Source organism: Stegostoma tigrinum, chromosome 1, assembly GCF_030684315.1.
Source record: "Stegostoma tigrinum isolate sSteTig4 chromosome 1, sSteTig4.hap1, whole genome shotgun sequence".
NCBI classification, from domain to species: Eukaryota; Metazoa; Chordata; class Chondrichthyes; order Orectolobiformes; family Stegostomatidae; genus Stegostoma; species Stegostoma tigrinum.
Genome location: NC_081354.1, coordinates 164,336,856 through 164,355,879, shown reverse-complemented (window position 1 = coordinate 164,355,879; position 19,024 = coordinate 164,336,856). Strand labels below are relative to the sequence as shown.

At 42.4% G+C, this 19,024-nt stretch overlaps 1 protein-coding gene across 3 annotated transcripts in view; it reads right to left on the bottom strand.

Annotated features, from left to right (window-relative positions):
- The window catches only part of ccdc142 (coiled-coil domain containing 142), a 157,526-nt gene that overhangs the window by 89,616 nt on the left and 48,886 nt on the right, over positions 1 to 19,024 (bottom strand). For all 3 annotated transcript variants that reach the window (XM_059649984.1, XM_059649983.1, XM_059649985.1), the window contains 2 exons: positions 14,380 to 14,466; positions 11,918 to 12,082 (listed from right to left, as the gene is read on the bottom strand). In XM_059649984.1, coding sequence (XP_059505967.1) covers positions 11,918 to 12,082; positions 14,380 to 14,466 — 252 coding nt within the window. The remainder of the gene's footprint in view (positions 1 to 11,917; positions 12,083 to 14,379; positions 14,467 to 19,024) is intronic.

Here is a 19,024-nt window from a genome sequence, read left to right as displayed (position 1 = left end):
GTCCAACATGTCTATGTTGATCCAAAGACACCGAGATACCCTTTCTAATCCCATCTTCCTGTACATGACTGTGCTCATGATGTTAAGGTGCTTTCTGAAAACGTTGAGGGTCTCTGTCTCCACTACCAACTCAGGCAATTAATTCCAGACACCGACAATCCTCTGCATAAAAACAATTTTCCTCATGTCCCCTCTAATCCTTCTTCCACTTAACTTGAATCTATGGCCTCTGGTTTTTGAACTCTCTGTCAAGGGAAACAGGTTCCACCTATCTACTCTATCTCTACCCCTCAAAATTTTGTATACTTCAGTCATGTCACCCATCAGCCTTCTCTGTTCTAAGAAAAACAACTCTAACCTCTCTGATCTCTCCTCCTAGTTACAATTCCCCAGCCCTGGCAACATTCTAGTAAAACCTCCTTCTACGTTGATTTGGTTTTTTTTCTCCCCTTGTCTAGTCCTTTTCCACTTGCATCGCGATTTCTCTGGCGCTTTATATCAGTTTCAGAATTTTCGGTTTGCAGGCTCCAGCTGCCTTGTCATTACCATGAATGTGCAATCCTTCTACATGTCTATGCCCCACCAGGGTGGTCTCAGGGTTCTTCACTTCTTCCTGGAATAAAGATCTGAGCTGTATCTATCCACCACCACCCTCCTCCGCTTGGCTGAGCATATCCTTACCCTGAACAGCTTCTCTTTTAATTCCTGTCACCTTCTTCAGGTCAGAGGGGTGGTCATGGCTACCTGCATGGGCCCCAGTTATGCCAGTCACTTTGTGGGATACGTGGAACATTCCTTGTTCCAGCCCTAATCCAGCTGCCACTGACAATTCTTTTTCTGGTGTATTAATGGCATCACTAGTGCTGCTTCCGTCTCTCATCTGGACTTGGAAACATTTATCAATTTCACCTCCAATTTCCACCCCCTCTCACCTCATCCATTTCTAACTCGTCCTTTCCCTTCCTCGACATCTGTTTTCAATTCTGGGGTTAGAACATAGAACATAGAACATTACAGCACAGTACAGGCCCTTCGGCCCTCGATGTTGTGCCGACCTGTCATACCGATCTCAAGCCCATCTAACCTACACTATTCCACGTACGTCCATATGCTTGTCCAATGACCACTTAAGTGTACCTAAAGTTGGCGAATCTACTACCGTTGCAGGCAAAGCGTTCCATTCCCTTACTACTCTATGAGTAAAGAAACTACCTCTGACATCTGTCCTATATCTTTCACCCCTCAATTTAAAGCTATGCCCCCTCGTGCTCGCCGCCACCATCCTAGGGTTAGGCAGGCCACCAATTTCCACTATAAAAACCAAAAGAACTACAGATGCTGTACAAAAACAAAGTTGCTGGAGACGCCCAGCAGGTCTGGCAGCATCTGTGAAATTAAAAATAGAGTTAACGTTTCAGGTCCTGCAATCCTTCCTCAGAACGTGTGTGTTAATATCCCTTATCAGCTTTCCACAAGGATCATTTCCTCTGGTCCACTCTTCCTTCACTCCCAACATACCCCCTCCCAGCCATTTACTCCCTTCATCCTCATTATCCTAAACACACTTCCCAAGTGAAGCAGCAGTTTACCACACTTCACTCAATCTAGTCTACCACATTCGCTCCTAACAATGTGATCTCCTCTACATTGGGGGAATGAAGCATAGACTAGATGACCACTTCACAGAACACTTCACTGAATACATCACAGAACACATACATTCTGTCTGAAAAAAAATCTGACTTTCCAGCTCCTGTTACATCAACACAACATCTCGTTCCCTGGCCAAAATCTTTGTCACAGGCTTGCTACAGTGCTCTAAAGCTCAGCATCTCATTTTCCACTTGGGAATTCTATAGCCTTCTGCACTTAATATCGAGTTGAACAACTTTAGAGCTTGAACTTCTTCCATGTCCTTCGTCCAACCCCCACACTCCAGGCCTGGTTATCAGTCTAGGCCTGAAACGTCAGCTTTTGTGCTCCTGAGATGCTGCTCGGCTTGCTGTGTTCATCCAGTCTCACATTTTATTATCTTGGATTCTCCAGCATCTGCAGTTCCCATTATCTCTGGTTATCACATAGTCTGCTATAATACACAATCCATTGTTAGCCACTAACAATTTCCATTAGCTGTTATTCATCCTCTTAGCTTGACTGTTATCTACTTCTTTGTCCCACTATCTTTCGCTCTCTTTGGGCTCTATCTCCACCTATTGTTTACTCATTATCCCCTACCCCCACCCTATCTTCTGCAAAAAAACCAACATCTTCCGAGCAACCATCAGTTCTGAGGTAGGGTCACTGGATATGAAACATTAACTCTGATTTCTCTCCACGGATGCTGCCAGACCTGCTGAGATTTTCCAACAATTTCTGTTTTTGATTAACATCCTAGTAAATATTCTCTGCACTCTTTCCAGAGCAATTACGTCCTTCCTATAAAGTGGTAACTAGATATGCACACAATACTCCAGTGTCTTGAACAATATCATCACTATATCCCTACTTTTGTATTCTATACCTCTGCCAATGAAGAACAGTATTCTATATGCTCTCTTTAGAACCTTATCAACCTGTACTGCTACCTTAGGGACCTGTGCACTTGCACGCCAAGATCTCTCACTTCATTTACTGCTCTCAGTATATTCCCATTTATTGTGTATTTCCTTTTACCATTTGATCTCCCAAAATACATTACCTCACATTTATCAGAGTTGAACTCCATTTGCCACTTTCCTGTCCACCCCACCAAAACTACCTATACCATTTTGGAGCTTATAGCTATTATCTACGTTATTCACTACATGGCTAATTTTTATATAACCTGCAAATTTCCCAAATGTGCTCCCAACATTCAAGTCCAAATCATTAATGTATAAAACAAACAGCAGGGATCTCAACAAGGATCCCTGTGGAATACCACTTGAAACTGCCTTCCATTCGCACCTTTTGTTTCCTGTTACGCAGCCAACGTTTGGATCCAATTCGACATATTACTCTGTATCCCATGGGCCTTTACTTCTTTGACCAATCTGCCATGTGGGACCTTGTCAAATGCCTTATTAAAATCCATGTCGACAACATCCACTGCACTACCTTCAATTCCAACAACATGCATTTGAAAGTGGCAGAGTGACCAACAGCAGAATATTGGTGAATGGATGTTTTCCATGGGAGGAAGTTATTGGGGAGTTCTCCAAAAAGTGTTCTTCCCGCTACCTATATGTATCAGTGAAATAAAAACAGCATTCATGGTGCTTTGCTTTTTTATATAAATGGCCTAGATATGTGAAAAAGGCATAATTTCAAAAATTGCAGAAGATACAAAGCCTGGAAATACTATGAACCAACAGGAGGATGGTGTAAAAATTCAAAAGGATATAGACAAGTTTGTGGGATGGCAGACAAATGCAAATGAAATTTCATATAGAGAAGTTGAAAGTAATTCGTTATGATATGAAAACAAGAAGACAATGTAAGTAAAAGCAAAATACTGTGGATACTGGAAATCTGAAATAAAAACAAATTGCTGGAGCAACTTAGCAAGTCCAGCAACATCTGTAGAGAGAAAAACAGAGTTAATTTTTTGGGTCCATTGACTCTTATTTATATTTTGCTTTTATTGTTAATTTAAAACAAAGACTGCAATTCTAAAGTGGCTGCAGGAGCAGATTGACCTGAGTGTATAAATAAATAAATCCTTGAAGGTCCAGCAGGACAGGTTGCAAGAAAGCTTAATAAAGAACACAGAATCCTTAACTTTATACAACGGTTTATAACTGTGGGCGCAGAGGACCAAAACAAAGACAACATTAAGCCACTTGCTTAGCTTCAACTAGAGTATTGCATCTAGTTCTAGATTTTAGAGGGTGCAAAAAGATTGCTGAGAATGGTTCTAATGATGAGGAATTTCAGTTACTTCAGCAACCCTAACCCTGAAGAAAGACTGGAGAAGTTGGAACAGTTCTCTTTGGAGCAGAGAAGGCTGGGAGGAGATTTTATAGATTATGCAGTACTATGAGTAGGTAGGAAGAGACTGTTCCCATTGGTGGAAGGACCAAGAGCCAGGGGGCACAAATTTAAGGTCACTGACAAAAGAAGAAATGGTGACACAAGGAAAAATCTTTGCATGTCGCCTGTGGTTCAGAATGCCAACAGGAGAGGATAGATGAAGATACGTTCTTATAGCATTGATTTCCAACAATATGCTTTATTTCCTTGCTCTTTAAAATCTGTCTGCATGTCTTCAATCTCCTTACTATCCTTATCATTTAACTGATATGCACCACATTGTTCACCTCCTCACTCCTCCTTCAGGATGCCTAAGACACACAGTGACATCTGTGGCATGAGAGAATTAACATGCTCATCCTAGCAAGTGTGTGGTTGCAGATAACAAAGTGTGGAGCTGGACGAACACAGCAGGCCAAGCAGCGTCTTAGGAGCACAAAAGCTGACATTTCAGGCCTGGACCCGTCATCAGAAAAGGGGGATGGGGAGAGGATTCTGAAATAAATAGGGAGAGAGGGGGAGGCGGACCGAAGATGGATAGAGGAGAAGGTAGGTGGAGAGGAGAGTATGGGTGGGGAGGTAGGGAGGGGATAGGTCAAGGGGGCGGCATGAGGTTAGTAGGTAGGAAATGGAGGTGCGGCTTGAGGTGGGAGGAGGGGATAGGTGAGAGGAAGAACAGGTTAGGGAGGCGGGGACAAGCTGGGCTGGTTTTGGGATGCCATGGGGGGAGGGAAGATTTTGAAGCTGGTGAAATCCACATGGGAACCCTGCAGCCCAATGGTATCAAAGCGGAATATGAGTTGCTGTTCCTGCAACCTACGGGTGGCATCGTTATGGCACTGCAGGAGGCCCAGGACAAACAGGTTGTCAAAGGAATGGGAGGGGGAGTTGAAATGGTTCGTGACTGGGAGGTGCAGTTGTTTATTGTGAACCGAGCGGCGGTGTTCTGCAAAGCGGTCCCCAAGCCTCCGCTTGGGTTCCCCAACGTAGAGGATGCCACACCGGTTACAACGGATGCAGTATACCACGTTGGTGGATCTGCAGGTGAACATCTGCTTGACGTGAAAAGTCATCTTGGGGCCTGGGATAGGGGTGAGGGGAGAGGTGTGGGGGGCAGGTGTAGCACTTCCTGCGGTTGCAAGGGAAAATGCTGGGTGTGGTGGGGTTGCAGGGGAGTGTGGAGTGGGCAAGAGAGTCGGGGAGAGACTGGTCTCTCCGGAAGGCAGCCAAGGGTGGGGTTGGAAAAAGGTCTTTAGTGGCGGGGTCGGATTGTAGATGGTGGAAGTGTCGGAGGGTGACGGGTTGTATCCAGAGGTTGGTGGGGTGATATGTGCGGACCAGGGGGATTCTCTTTTGACGATTATTGCGAGGGCGGGGTGTGAGGGATGAGGTGCGGGAAATGTGCGAGACATGGTCGAGGGCGTTCTCGACCACTGTAGAGGGGGGAGAGACAGAAAGGTCCAGGAAGGTGAGGGATGGGTTGGAGATGGTCCCGATGAACTTAAGTTTGGGGTGGAAGGTGTTGGTGCAGTGGATGAACTGTTCGAGCTCCTCTTGGGAACATGAGGCGGCGCCAATATCGTCATCAATGTAACGGAGGAAGAGGTGAGGTTTAGGGCCAGTGTAGGTGCGAAAGAGGGACAGTTCCACATAACTTACAAAGAGGCAGGCATAGCTTGGGCCCATGCAGTTGCAGATATTCCAGTTTGTTCGCCTTGTTAATGAATCTGCAACTTGCAGTTCCCAAGTCCTCAATAAGGACTCACGCAAAGGCCCGACCTCAACTGATCAAGCCTGTTTTGATGAGAAGACGACATGAGGAGTAGGAACAGGAAAATGCTGTTCAGTATCTCAAGCCTGCTCAGCCATTTAATAGGATCGTGACTGATCCAACATTCCTCACGTCCACTTTCCTGTGTTTTCCCTGTAACCCTTAATTCCCCTACTGCTAAATGGATCTGAAAGACTGTTGTGTTTCTCCCCAACAAAATATCTTCCAGATAACCTCTTATTAGGGGTGCAGATATAAATCCTGAATAATGAACCCTCACTTCCCCCCCACTCCCAGCACAAATACGGTACAAGATAATAAAATGTGAGGCTGGATGAACACAGAAGGCCAAGCAGCATCTCAGGAGCACAAAAGCTGACGTTTCGGGCCTAGACCCTTCATCAGAGACCCTCTCTGATGAAGGGTCTAGGCCCGAAACGTCAGCTTTTGTGCTCCTGAGATGCTGCTTGGCCTGCTGTGTTCATCCAGCCTCACATTTTATTATCTTGGAATCTCCAGCATCTGCAGTTCCCATTATCTCTCACAAATACGGTACAGTCAAGTTCAAAGCTTAATTGTACAGAACACTGAGACACAAAAATAACATCTAAAATACACAAAATGCTGGAGAAACTCAGAAGGCCTGAGCTTCAGTTTCCGGTCTATTTATATGTTTATTATATGCAATTCATAGTCACAGGAAAGCAGTCAACTAGTATGGTAAGTAGGCCTAGGAAAAGAAAGAAAAATGTAATATTTGTGTAGCAAGTCTAGTTTTTAAATTCAGTTGTTGGTGTAGTAAAACATTTTAAGTAAGATATTCATCATTTATTAAAGTAGCATTTATCTCAATTTCCTCAGTAAAGGCTACAGGGTTTGTGAGATTATTCTGTTCTGTTTGAGGTGTGCATCTTAATTGCAATGACGTTTAGTTTTAGTTCCAAATATAGTTTTGATCTGCAATCATTTCTAAGTTGGTCCAGCCCTCCTTGATTATAAGAAAGTTCATAGAATTGTATAAATTACACATAAAACCTGATCTTTACTCTAGTTTGTCAAAATTCATGGTGGACACTTGGTTCACCAGTTAGGAGTCTGTGTTTTAAGATGGGATATAGCTCATGGGCTGTAGACAGCATTCGGAGCAGAGGCCTTGTGTATATTTTAGGCTGAGATAGATGCTTCGCACCAGCAAGAGAGGGCATTCTAATTTGGTCACTGGTCAGGTACAAGAGATTGTGACTCCTAGAGCCCAAATAGAAGTACATACAATTTCATCAACATTACAAAGACATGTCACAGGGTGACACAGGTTGGGCTCTGAATATTGAAGGATACAGGACAATTAGGAAGGACAGGATATGAGCATAAATATGTTAGATGCAGTTCAGAGAAGCTTTACCAGGCCAACAGGAATGGGCAGGTTATCTTATGAGGAAATGTTGGACATTTTAGGCTTGTAGCCACTGGAATTTAGAAGAGTAAAAGATGACTTGATTGAACCATGAGAATCTTTGGTGTTGATGTGAAGAGGATGTTTCTTCTTTTGGGAGTATCTAAACTATCAATGATTTTTGTGCGAATATGGATGACTTTGTTGTCATGTGTACATAACAGTGAGAAAAACAGTGGAATACAGTGAAAAGCTTTTCCACTGTTGCCATGATCCAAAATCATTTTTAATAGTTTAAGAATAAGAAAAAATATAGCTTAAAGATAATAGCTTAAAGAAAGTCCAACAGTCCTGAGCCAGCTCATCATTAATGACACCTGCACCACCATCCCTCCCACTTTAGTATCGTCTACATCGGACCAACAAATGTTGAAGTCAGCACCCTTCAGGTGCTATCTTTTGTCACAGGGTTGATTCTCCTCTGCCACTGCCCTGCTGACCCACCAACGTCAGAGTCACATCTCTCATCACTAGGCCCACCTCGTTGATGTTGCTGTTATGCCTTTCGGCCAACGCCAGTGCCGGGGTCAACCAACGACAAAGTCACCAATCATCTTGCTCTCTGTAGAAAATATCCTTTTGCCACATTTCACAGCTGGGTCTATCTCATCAATGTCACAGCTGCCAATTCCAATGCCAAGTCCTGTGCTCACCCAAGCAAAGTAAGGGCTTGCTCACTGCCACCACAAAGTTTGCACTGGGATCTGAGCTCAGGGCAAGGGATAGCAAAGGAAAAGAGAAGAACAAACAAGAGCAGAGGGGGGAGAAAAAAGAAAATAAAGAAAAGAGAAGCAGTTTGAATAGTTGAGCCCCAGCTCAGGAGCCCTACTCCACTGCCATCTTGATGACGTCACTGTTAGGAATCACTGTTTAAATATCGGTCACTGTTTAAAAGTAAGCAGTTATCCATTTAAGACAGAAATGAGGCAAAAGTTTTTCTCGGAGGGTTGTGAGTCTTTGTAAGGTCGTGGCACCAAAGGCAGTCAATGCAGACTTTTTGAATATTTTTAAAGCTAAATTCTTAGTAAGCATCGGGCAGACGGAATGTGGAGTTGAGATTACAATCATAATCTTACTGAATGGCACAATAAGCTTGAGGGGCTGAGTGGTCTACTCGTGCTTCCAAATCCTACTTGTGTTTGTCTAGCAGCATCCATGGAAAGTAAGCAAAGTTAACATCTCAAGTCCAGTGACCCTTCCTCAGAATTCTGAAGCATCTCTCCACAGGTACTGCCACACCTGGTAGTTACTCTCGCAATCTCTGTTTTTGCTTATGATCTTCGACATCGACAGTTATTGGTTTCATTTACCGATTTTTGTATGTTCTGCATGACAAAGAACTTGATTTGAAATGAACTGAATCGACAATAGGTGCAGGAGTAGGCCATTCGGCCCTTCGAACCTGCACCACCATTCATTATGATCATGGCTGATCATCCACAATCAGTATCCTGTTCCTGCCTTAGCCCCATAACCCTTGATTCCACTATCTTTAAGAGCTCTATCCATCTCTTTCTTGAAAGTATCCAGAGACTTGGCCTGCACTGCCTGTTGGGGCACAGCATTTCATTTATCCACCACTCTCTGGGTGAAGACGTTTTTCCTCAACTCCGTTCTAAATGGCCTACTCCTTATTTTTAAACTGTGTCCTCTGGTTCTGGACTCAACCATCGGTGGAAACATGCTTCCTGCCTCCAGAGTGTCCAATCCCTTAATAATCTTATACGTCTCAATCAGATCGCCTCTCATCCTTCTAAACTCAAGTGTATACAAGCCCAGTCGCTCCAATCTTTCAACATATGATAGTCCCGTCATTCCGGGAATTGACCTCATGAACCTACGTTGCCCTCCCTCAACAGCAAGAATGTCCCTCCTCAAATTTGGAGATCAAAACTGCACACAATACTCCAGGTGTGGTCTCACCAGGGCCCTGTACAGCTGCAGAAGGACCTCTTTGCTCCTATACTCAAATCCTCTTGTTATGAAGGCCAGCATGCTATTAGCTTTCTTCACTGCCTGCAGAAATACCTGTACTTTCTCTATTTGTTAGAGATATCTAAATTTACCAGAAACGAACATAGGACTTGAGCTTGATCCAGACAAAAATCTCACAAAATATTCACCAATCGCCTCGTTCCTTTCTGCTGGTATCATGCTGGTATCAATTTAGCTGTGTTTTGTCAATCTTCATCTTAATGCTTCGGCTTCCTTACTTCCAGACTTTCCAATTTAAATGATTTTTTATATTTTAAAGATTTTCAGTGACTTTTTGATTTAGATTTCCTTCTAAATAGTTAATTTAAATGATTACCTGTAAACGTACCCACTCTGTTTCTCCTTGAAGTGTGACATTGTCTGTATTATATGCCTGCTGTGCCATTCATTTCTCTCTGATTCTCTTCTGCTGCAATTCCATTTAAATCCTTGGAACATCTATTTCAGAATTCTTTGCTCTCCCGATTCTCAACAGCCACTCTGCCATTTTTTTACTTTAATCTTTGGGATAGGTCCTATGGTCCTGCTTGTTCTCCCAAATTTCTCTTACTGCAAAGCTACACTTCTGTGAGACCACGTGGAGGCTCGGAGACCGTTCTGTAGAGCATCTGTGCTCTGCAAACGACAACACCTTCTGGTCACGAACCATTTTAACTCCCCCTCCCAGTCCTTGGGTAACATGTCTATCCTGGGCCTCCCCAATATCACAATGATGCCTTCGCAAACTGAAGGAGCAGCTCCTCATTTTCCACCTCGGGAGCCTACAGCCCAATGGCCTAAACATGGATTTCACCAGTTTTAAAATTTGCCCACCTCCGGTCTCATCCCATGTCCAACCTCCCTCTCATCCCTGCCTGCTTGATCTGACACAACCTGTCCATCTTCTCTCCCAACTATCCGCCCCTTCCACCTCACTGACCAATCCCCACCACTCCCTACCTGCACTCACCTATCACCATCCCACCTGCCTTCCCCAGTCCCACCCATCCTCTCTATTTATTTCTGACCTACCTTACTCCTCCCCATTTCTGAAGAAGGGTCCTGGCCCAAAACATCTACTTTACTCCTCTGCTGTTGCCTAGTCTGCTGTGTTCTTCTAGGTCCACACTGTGTTACTCCTGTTTAAATAGCTGCTCACCACCATAGAACTTGAATATTGCTGAAAACAGTTGCCAAAGTCCCTTGCTCCAAAGCTTTTCATTTTGAGCTGAAGACAGTGCCAAATATCACACAGTCACAGTATCTAATCACAGAAGAAAGACCACAGGACATAGGAGCAGAATTTGGTCACTCGCCCATTAAATTTTGCTCCGCCATTCAATCATGGCTGGTATGTTTCTCAACCCCATTCTCATCTCTTCATTATGTAACTCTTGATCTCCATTACCAATCAAAAACCTGGGTCTTAAAAACACTCAGTTGATCTCCACAATCCACTATAGCAATGAGTTCCGCAGATTAACCACCCTCTCGCTTAAGAAATTCTCATCTCAGTTCTAAACTTGTCCCTCTACTCTGAGGCTGTACCCACATGTTCTGGTTTTTCCTATTAAAGGAAACATCTTCGCATCCAGTCTATTCATGCTTGTCAGTATTCTTTAAGTTTCAGTCATTCTTCTTACCTCCTAGTACTGAAATGGGTGTTTATTGTTTAGCAAATGGATACCAAATGGCTGAGGGTGTTGCCACGGAGAAAGAAATGGGAGCCCCAACACTCCTTCTAATCCAGGACATTTAAATGATGCACATTTTCTTTTGTTTGCAAAGAATGGTTCCCTGTGTATGAATGCAATTTGTTTCAACAAGTGTAAATAAGCCACTTTATTGGTTTGACTGTAAAACAAAACTTAAAAAAGCAAAATAAATCAACACTGCTGGTTCACAGTGTCAAATTATGTAATATTTTCCATGAAAAGAATGTTGCATCATTCTAAAAATATGTTCTGCCTGTCACACTGCTAATTGATACCTGGTACATAGTCTACATATTCCAATGAATCAAAGAACATGTTCCTCCAGCTCTTACTAATAGACAGACTAGAGACCTTCACAATCAGGCTGCATGTGCAAACCTCATTATGAAAATGCATCATGCTAGATGTGATCCTGCAACTGGGCAGCATTCGTTGAGTGATTCTGAGGACACTAATAGTTACACTGGCATCCAAGTTAAGGTAATCGGTTGAACTGGCAGGACCCTGGCCAATAAAGGGCATTGTACCACCCAATCAGCATCCTTAATCCCCTGTGGCATAAATTGGTCTGGCCAGCAGGGCAAGATAAAAATATAGCAAAGCATGTCAAATCCTTGGGGCTGCTTACATGATTCCACTTGCTAATTTCTTAATCTAATTTAACAGTATTCGCTTGCAACATCCACCTTCTTAATGTACATTCTATAAAAGAGACAGAATGTACATTTTCATTTGCACTGCCCGGGAAGTTGTTTGATGGAGCAGATTCTGTCTGACTTTCATTCCAATTATCAAAAATCAGGGAATCAGTCAATCACTAGGTGAGTAAATCAGCCCAGACAGTTGTAATGTGGTAACTTCTGGCTGATAAATATTCCAGATTTAAAAGCTTTATAACACATATCAGAAAGGATATTTCTAGTTAGAACATGTAAATTCAGAAACAAGGTTCTAAGAGAAATGGATTCATCAATTCAATAATTATTTGCCCACCGTGATTTTGAGCTTGCTCGACGTTCAACCAGGTCAGTAACTCACAGAGAGGGTGAAAAAGCTTCAGGAAAAGCCCAGCTGTCTTGCTTCTGACTGTATCTCCCTTCCTCTCAGGATCAGGAAAACACTTATCATTCAATGCTGATCCCAAAGCACTGCAGAAAACTAAAGCAAGCAAAGAAAAATACAATAGCAACTTTCTTTTTTGTCAATTTGTTTTAAAACTGATAAACTCAGCTTTGAGTTTTAATTACTTGCAAATTATATTGACAGGATATTTGCATACTGTACTGAAAGGACAGTGTTAAATAATTTTAAAATGATCGGAACCGAAGCAAAATAATTTTTTTTATTATTAGTTCATGGGACGTGGCCATCACTGACTGGGCTGGCATTAATTATATCACTAATTGTCCTTGGGCTGGTAGGCTATTCAGACAGCTATTAAGAGACAACCACACTTCTGCTGCTTCTAAAAAATTTTTTCAACGTATGTACACCTGTTTCCAATTAGGCCTCCATATTTTGAACTCCTTTACACTTCCCAAAATTACAGTTGCAACGTGTCAACAACTACCTGTTTCCTTTTCTCCTAATTTAATTCTATTTTCCTAATAACCATCTACATATGTCATCTGTTTCTCCAGTCAACTGCAATTGTATAAAGTATTCAAGCTACTAGAAGCTGTGTACATTGGCAGAAATAATTTTCCAATTATGGAAAACTGCCAGAAAATGAAATATGTAAATGTGAGGTTATCCACTTTGGTGGCAAAAACTGAAGGCAGATTATTATCAGAATGATGGCAGTTTAGGAAAAGGTGACGTGCAATGAGACCTGGATGTCATGTGGAACAGTTGCTGATGGTTGGCGTGCAGGTGCAGCAGGCAGTGAGGAAAGCTAATGGCATGCTTGCTTTCGTAGCAAGAAGATTTGAATATACGAGCAGGGATGTCTTCCTGCAGTTATACAGGGCCTTGATGAGGCCACATCTCAAGTATTGTGTGCAGTTTGGTCTCCTAGTTGGAGGAACGGCATTCATGCTATTGAGGGAATCCCGCAATGGTTCACCAGACTGATTCCCAGGATGGCAGGAATGGCACATGAAGAAAGACAGGATTGATTGGGCTTGTACTCACTAGAATTTAGAAGAATTGTGGGAGTGGGGCAGAAGCTCAAAGAACCATATAAAATCCTGATGGGACTGGACAGGTTAGATGTGGGAAGAATGTTCCCCATGTTGGGGAAGTTCATAACTAGGGGTCACATTCTAAGAATAAAGGGTATGCCATTCAGGACCAAGAGGAGGAAGGATTTTTTCACTCACAAAGTTATGAACCTGTGGAACTCTCTACCACTGTTGGGAGGGGCGACTTCATTAGATATATTCAAGAGTGAGCCAGACATAGCCCTTGTGGCTAAAGGGACTAAGAGTATGGACAGAAAGCGGAAGTGGGATACTGAAGTTGCATGATCAGCCAGGATTATAGCGTATGGTGATGCAGGCTTGAAGGGCCAAGTGGTCCACTCCTGCACCTAACTGTTAGGTTTCCCAAGTAAGTGCAAAGCTTTTATTTCATATACTTATGTATAAATAGACAATATTCGCAGTGTATTTTTTTTCCTTATTAACAAAAGTTCTGCATTCTCCTAAGGATGCGATAAAGCCCCATGTTTGATTCCTGATATACATTAAGTTATGTAATCTCAACTGAGGCAACAGTGGAAATGCTACAATTGCCTCAGTGTCTGCAGATAAGAGTAAGGAAAAATAAATCAAGTAGGGCTCTTGTTCTGTTCTCTGCCCATGACCTTACATGTGTCATGTGAAAACAGGATAAGGCTGACAACCAAAAGGCCATCCAGTGTTTATCAACAAGCTCACCTATGTAAAACGGCCTGCTTGGTGAGATAAAGGGTTTTTGACATCCAAGGAACGATTACTTAACTTGACTCACTGTCTTTGCAAGAGACTGAGCAAAGAATGAGCAAGAACAAAGACTGGAGAAAAAAAAATTAACTGCACCATAACCTTACTCAACTTAATATTAGAAACAAAGGGCATTGATAATCTAACTACAGAAAAATTAAACAAATCAAGAAAGCAATCAATGCTTCAATTTTCCCTCAAGTTTCCTATCGTTAAGGCCAATGTTCAAAAGCAAAAAAGAAACACTCAAAGAAGGATCAGCGACACCTAAAGTCGGTTATTCTTGAAGTTAAAACAAGACATAATGTTGGCCCCCCCTGTCGTGCTTTGTGAAATCTATCAAGCTAGGAATCACAACGATTGTTGCTTTGATAAAAATAATTACTCCTTAAACTGTGGGACCAACACAATTTTCACAGATTAAGATTTCACAAACTATCATCATTTCAGAGTTCCAAAGAAGCTGCTGTTGAACTACTGTCCTCTGCTGATAAATGGTTAATAGATGATTTGTATTTCATATTTAGATACCTTGATCCCAGTGAATGAGGGCAATCCTTGACAACATGTAGAGGCAAAGTTCCTGTACAAATGGCTCAGAATCCCTTGGCAGTAACCCTGAAAAGAAAATCAAATGTTTTAAATTCAAACACAGGGAATAAAATCTTAAAATAAAATTGAAAAACATTGGCATTTAAAATGATTGCAGTTGATCTTCTGCCACAACTTGGCTTTCTAGCACCGTTCTCTTATCCTCAAATGCCCCATTTATCAAAAATATCATTTTCTGTTCAAACTATCCTTAATTGTGAACATACTTCGTATTAAGAAATTTCTCCTTGTCTCTGCAGTAAATGGCCAAAATCCTTACTCTAAGACTGGGATTCCCAATTCTAGACTCCCCAACTAGGGAAAACATGCTCCGAGCATTCCCAAAAGGACTTTTCTTGTTTTACCAAAATTACTCACTTTTTCTAAACTCCACAGACTATGTGCCCAGTCTACTCAATTTTTCATCACCAGAGAAGTGCCTAATTAAATGATTCAATTTAGCAAACCTACAATGTATTTCTCTCGGACAGCATATGCTTCTGTAGGTATCAAGATGTAAACTGGGCTACACAGTATGTTAGATGTCGTCTCACCAAAACTCTATTAAACTGCAATAAAAACCTGTTCACTCATACACTAATCTCTGTATTATAAAGGTCAATGTGTCATTTGCTTTCCTAATTGCCTGCCGAACTGGCTTATCAACCTTTCTCTACACCTGCACAAGCATATCCAGATCACTTCTTATAACATTTCCAAGTCTCTCATCTATTAATAAATCTTTTGCTTTTCTATATTCCTATTAAGTACTGTAACTTCACACTTGGTATGGTAAGGTGAAGGAACCCTGGAAGACAAGACATGGAACATCTAGTTAAGACGAAGAAGGATCAGTCAAGACTCTAGAGGGTTACAAGGTAGCCAGGAAGGAACTGAAGAATCGATTTAGGAGAGCTAGAAGGGGGTATGAGAAAACCTTGGCAGATAGGATTAAGTAAAACCCCAAGGTGTTCTATACTTTTGTGAGGAAGAAGATGATGGCCAGAATGAGGGTACGGCTGATCAGGGATAGTGGAGGGAACTTGTGCTGTAGTCAGAGAAGGTAGGGGAGGTCCTTAATGAATACTTTGCTTCAGTATTCATCTGTGAAAGGGAACATGATGTTTGTGAGGACAGCGTGAAACAGGCTGCTATGGTCGTAGAGGTTGATGTTAGGAAGGAGGATGTGCTAGAAATTTTGAAACACATGAAGACTGGTAAGTCCCCTGGGTCAGACAGGATACACTCAAGGTTGCAGTGGAAAGCGAGGGAAGAGATTGCTGCGCCTTTGGCAATGATCGTTGAGTCCTCACTGCCCACTTGAGTAGTACCAGATGACTGGAGGGTGGCACATATTATTCCCTTGTTCAAGAAAGGGAATAGGGATAATCCTGGGAATTACAGACCAGTCAGGCTTACTTCTGTGGTGGACATTACTGGAGAGGATTCTGAGAGATAGTATTTATGATTATTTGGAATAGCATATTTTGCCTAGAAATAGTCAGCATGGTTTTGAGAGGAGCAGGTCATGCCTCACAAGCCTTATTGAATTCTTTGAGGATGTGACAAAACACATCGATGAAGGCAGAACAACGGATGTGGTGTACATGGATTTTAGCAAGGCATCTGATAAGGTTCCCCATAATAGGCTCATGCAGAAAGTAAGGAGGCATGGGATCCAGGGAAATTTGGCTGTCTGGATATAGAATTGGCTGTCCAATAGAAGGCAAACAGTGGTAGTAGATGGGAAGTATTTAGCCTAGAGCTCAGTGACCAGTGGTGTTCTGCAGGGATCTTTGGTGATCTTTAAAACTGACTTGAATGAGGAAGTGGGAGGGTGGTTTAGTAAGTTTAACGATGACAGTAAGGTTGGTGGAGTTGTGGGCAGCATGGAGGGCTGTTGTGGGTTACAACGGGACATTGACAGGATGCAGAGCTGGGCAAAGAAGTGGCAGATGGAATTCAACCCAGAAAAGTGTGAAGTGATTCAGTTTGAATGGTTGAATTTGAATGCAGAATACAGGGTAAATGGCAGGATTCCTGGCAATATGGAGGAACACAGGGATCTTGGGGTCCACGTCCACAGATCCCTCAAAGTTGCCACCTAAGTTGAGAGGATTGTTAAGAAGGCATACGCTGTAATGGCTTTCATTAGCAGGAGAACTGAGTTTAAGAGCCACAAGGTTATGCTGCAGCTTTATAAGACCCTGGTTAGACCACACTTGAAATATTGTGTTCAGTTCTGGTTACCTCATTATAGGAAGGATGCGGAAGCTTTAGAGAGGTTTCAGAGGAGATTTACCAGGATGCTGCCTGAAATGGACGGCAAGTCTTATCAGGAAAGGTTGAGGGAGCTAGGGCTTTTCTCATTGCAGTGACGAAGGATAAGAGGTAACTTGATAGAGGTGTAAAAGATGATGAGGCACAGAAAGAGTGGATAGTCAAGAGACATTTTCCCAGGGTGGAAATGACTATCACAAGGGGGCATAATTTAAAGGTGATTGGTGGTGGAAGGCATAGGAGAGATGTCAGAGTAAGGGTCTTTACTCAGAAAATGGTGGGTGCATGGAATATACTGCCAGCAGTACTGGTGGAGTCAGATATATTAGTAACATTTAAGCGACTCTTAGAAAGGCACATGGATGATAGTAAAATGAAGGATATGCAGGTTAGTTTGCTCTTAGAGGAGGATAATTGGTTGGTACAACATCATGAGCCAAAGGGCCTGTACTGTGTTGTCCTGTTCTATGCTCTACTTGTTAAAATTTGTCTCTCAGCTTCTTGTCCAATCAGTTTACCAGAGGCCCAGTTTAATTTTTGCCCCCGATACCCACTGATTCCAGTTTTGCTCGGACCCCTTGATGCCACACTCGGTCAAATGCAGCCTTGATGTCAAGGACTGTCACTCTCACCTCACCTCTGGAATTCAGCACTTTATCCATATTTGAACCAAGGCTGCAACAAGTCAGGTGTTGAGTGGCCCTGGTGGAACCCAAACTGGGCTTCAGTGAGGTGTGTAATAACATCTTTGACCAGGGTGATTAGAAAATTCGGGCTTTTTTTTAAAACAATGTATAGACAACTTTCTCGGATGGGACATGAACCTACAATCTTCTGTCTCTCAGCTGTGTAATCTCACTGACCCAGTGATATCCATAATTTAAAATTACAACTTAAAATTATCCTTAGGTTTTGCATTTGTTGCATTCAAATATAAAGCGCTGCACTTTATTCAGCTTTTCTTCTCACCCGACCAGCGGTTCATAATCTCCATATTTAAACAGCCCCTCCATCTCTTTCTCTGGGCTCCATCTTCACGTACTGATGCTCACCTCTGTGCCTCTCCCTGCCTTCACAAACTTCAGCTGCAGCATAAATACCACTTTTTCCTAGCTGCAGTTCTGAAGAAGAGTCAACAGACTTGAAACAGTAACTCATTTTTTTTCTAAAGACGTTGCCAGAGCTATTGAATTTCTCCAGGAATTTCTGTTTTTGTTTCTGTCTTGCCAGTTAGCTTATTAGTTGCAACTTGTCAGCCCCAAACGGTTACGTACATCCTGCTACAGGCAATTGTGAGCTGCTGACTATAAGTGCTTGCGCTGCCGAAGACTGTGGAGGTTAGTGACCCCTAGTGGAAAATGCAGGAAATTAGACCAGAAGAAAACCAAATATACTTGCAGACAAAGCCTCACTTCCGCCCCACGTAATAAGCTTCCAGAACAATATCGTAGAAGAAACTGTTGCCTTTAGGAGAAATTACCAAAAAAATTTAAAAAGTAACAAAAAAGAAGACAGGAAAAAAGATTTTGGAAAGTAAATAACATAACTCCAAAAATGCCAAAATTTGTATTATATAATTAATCTGCATCTGGTCATTGCAATGCAAGCAGCTAACATTTGAATGGTTGCGGATTTAAGTCCTTGCTAACCAGAGTGTTCAGTGGCTGCACACATTCACAAGAAGGACAAAGTCAGAATAGCACGAAGATTCTGACATCAAGCTCCACTACTCCACGAGATTTCCTCAAGGTGCAAGGGCCAACTGAAACACCAAGATGGTGAAATTATTTTTTTTACCGTCATCTACGATAAAATGAATGGCTCCCACTACAGAACATAGAACATAGAACGTTACAGCGCAGTACAGGCCCTTTGACCCTCGATGTTGCGCAGGCCTGTGAAACCAATCTGAAGCCCATCTAACCTACACTATTCAATTATCATCCATACGTTTATCCAATGACCATTAAAATGCCCTTAAAATTGGTGAGTCTACCACTGTTGCAGGCAGGGCATTCCACGCCCTCACTCATCTCTGAGCAAAGAATACACCTCTGACATCTGTCCAAGATCGATCACCCCTCAATTTAAAGCTATGTCCCCTTGTGCTAGCCATCATCATTCGAGGAAAAAGGCTCTCACTTTCCACCCTAGCCAATCCTCTGATCATCTTGTATCTCTATTAAGTCACCTCTTAACCTTCTTTTCTCTAACGAAAACAGCTTTTAGTCCCTCAGCCTTTCCTCATAAGATCTTCCCTCCATACCAGGCAACATCCTGGTAAATCTCCGTTGCACTCTTTCCG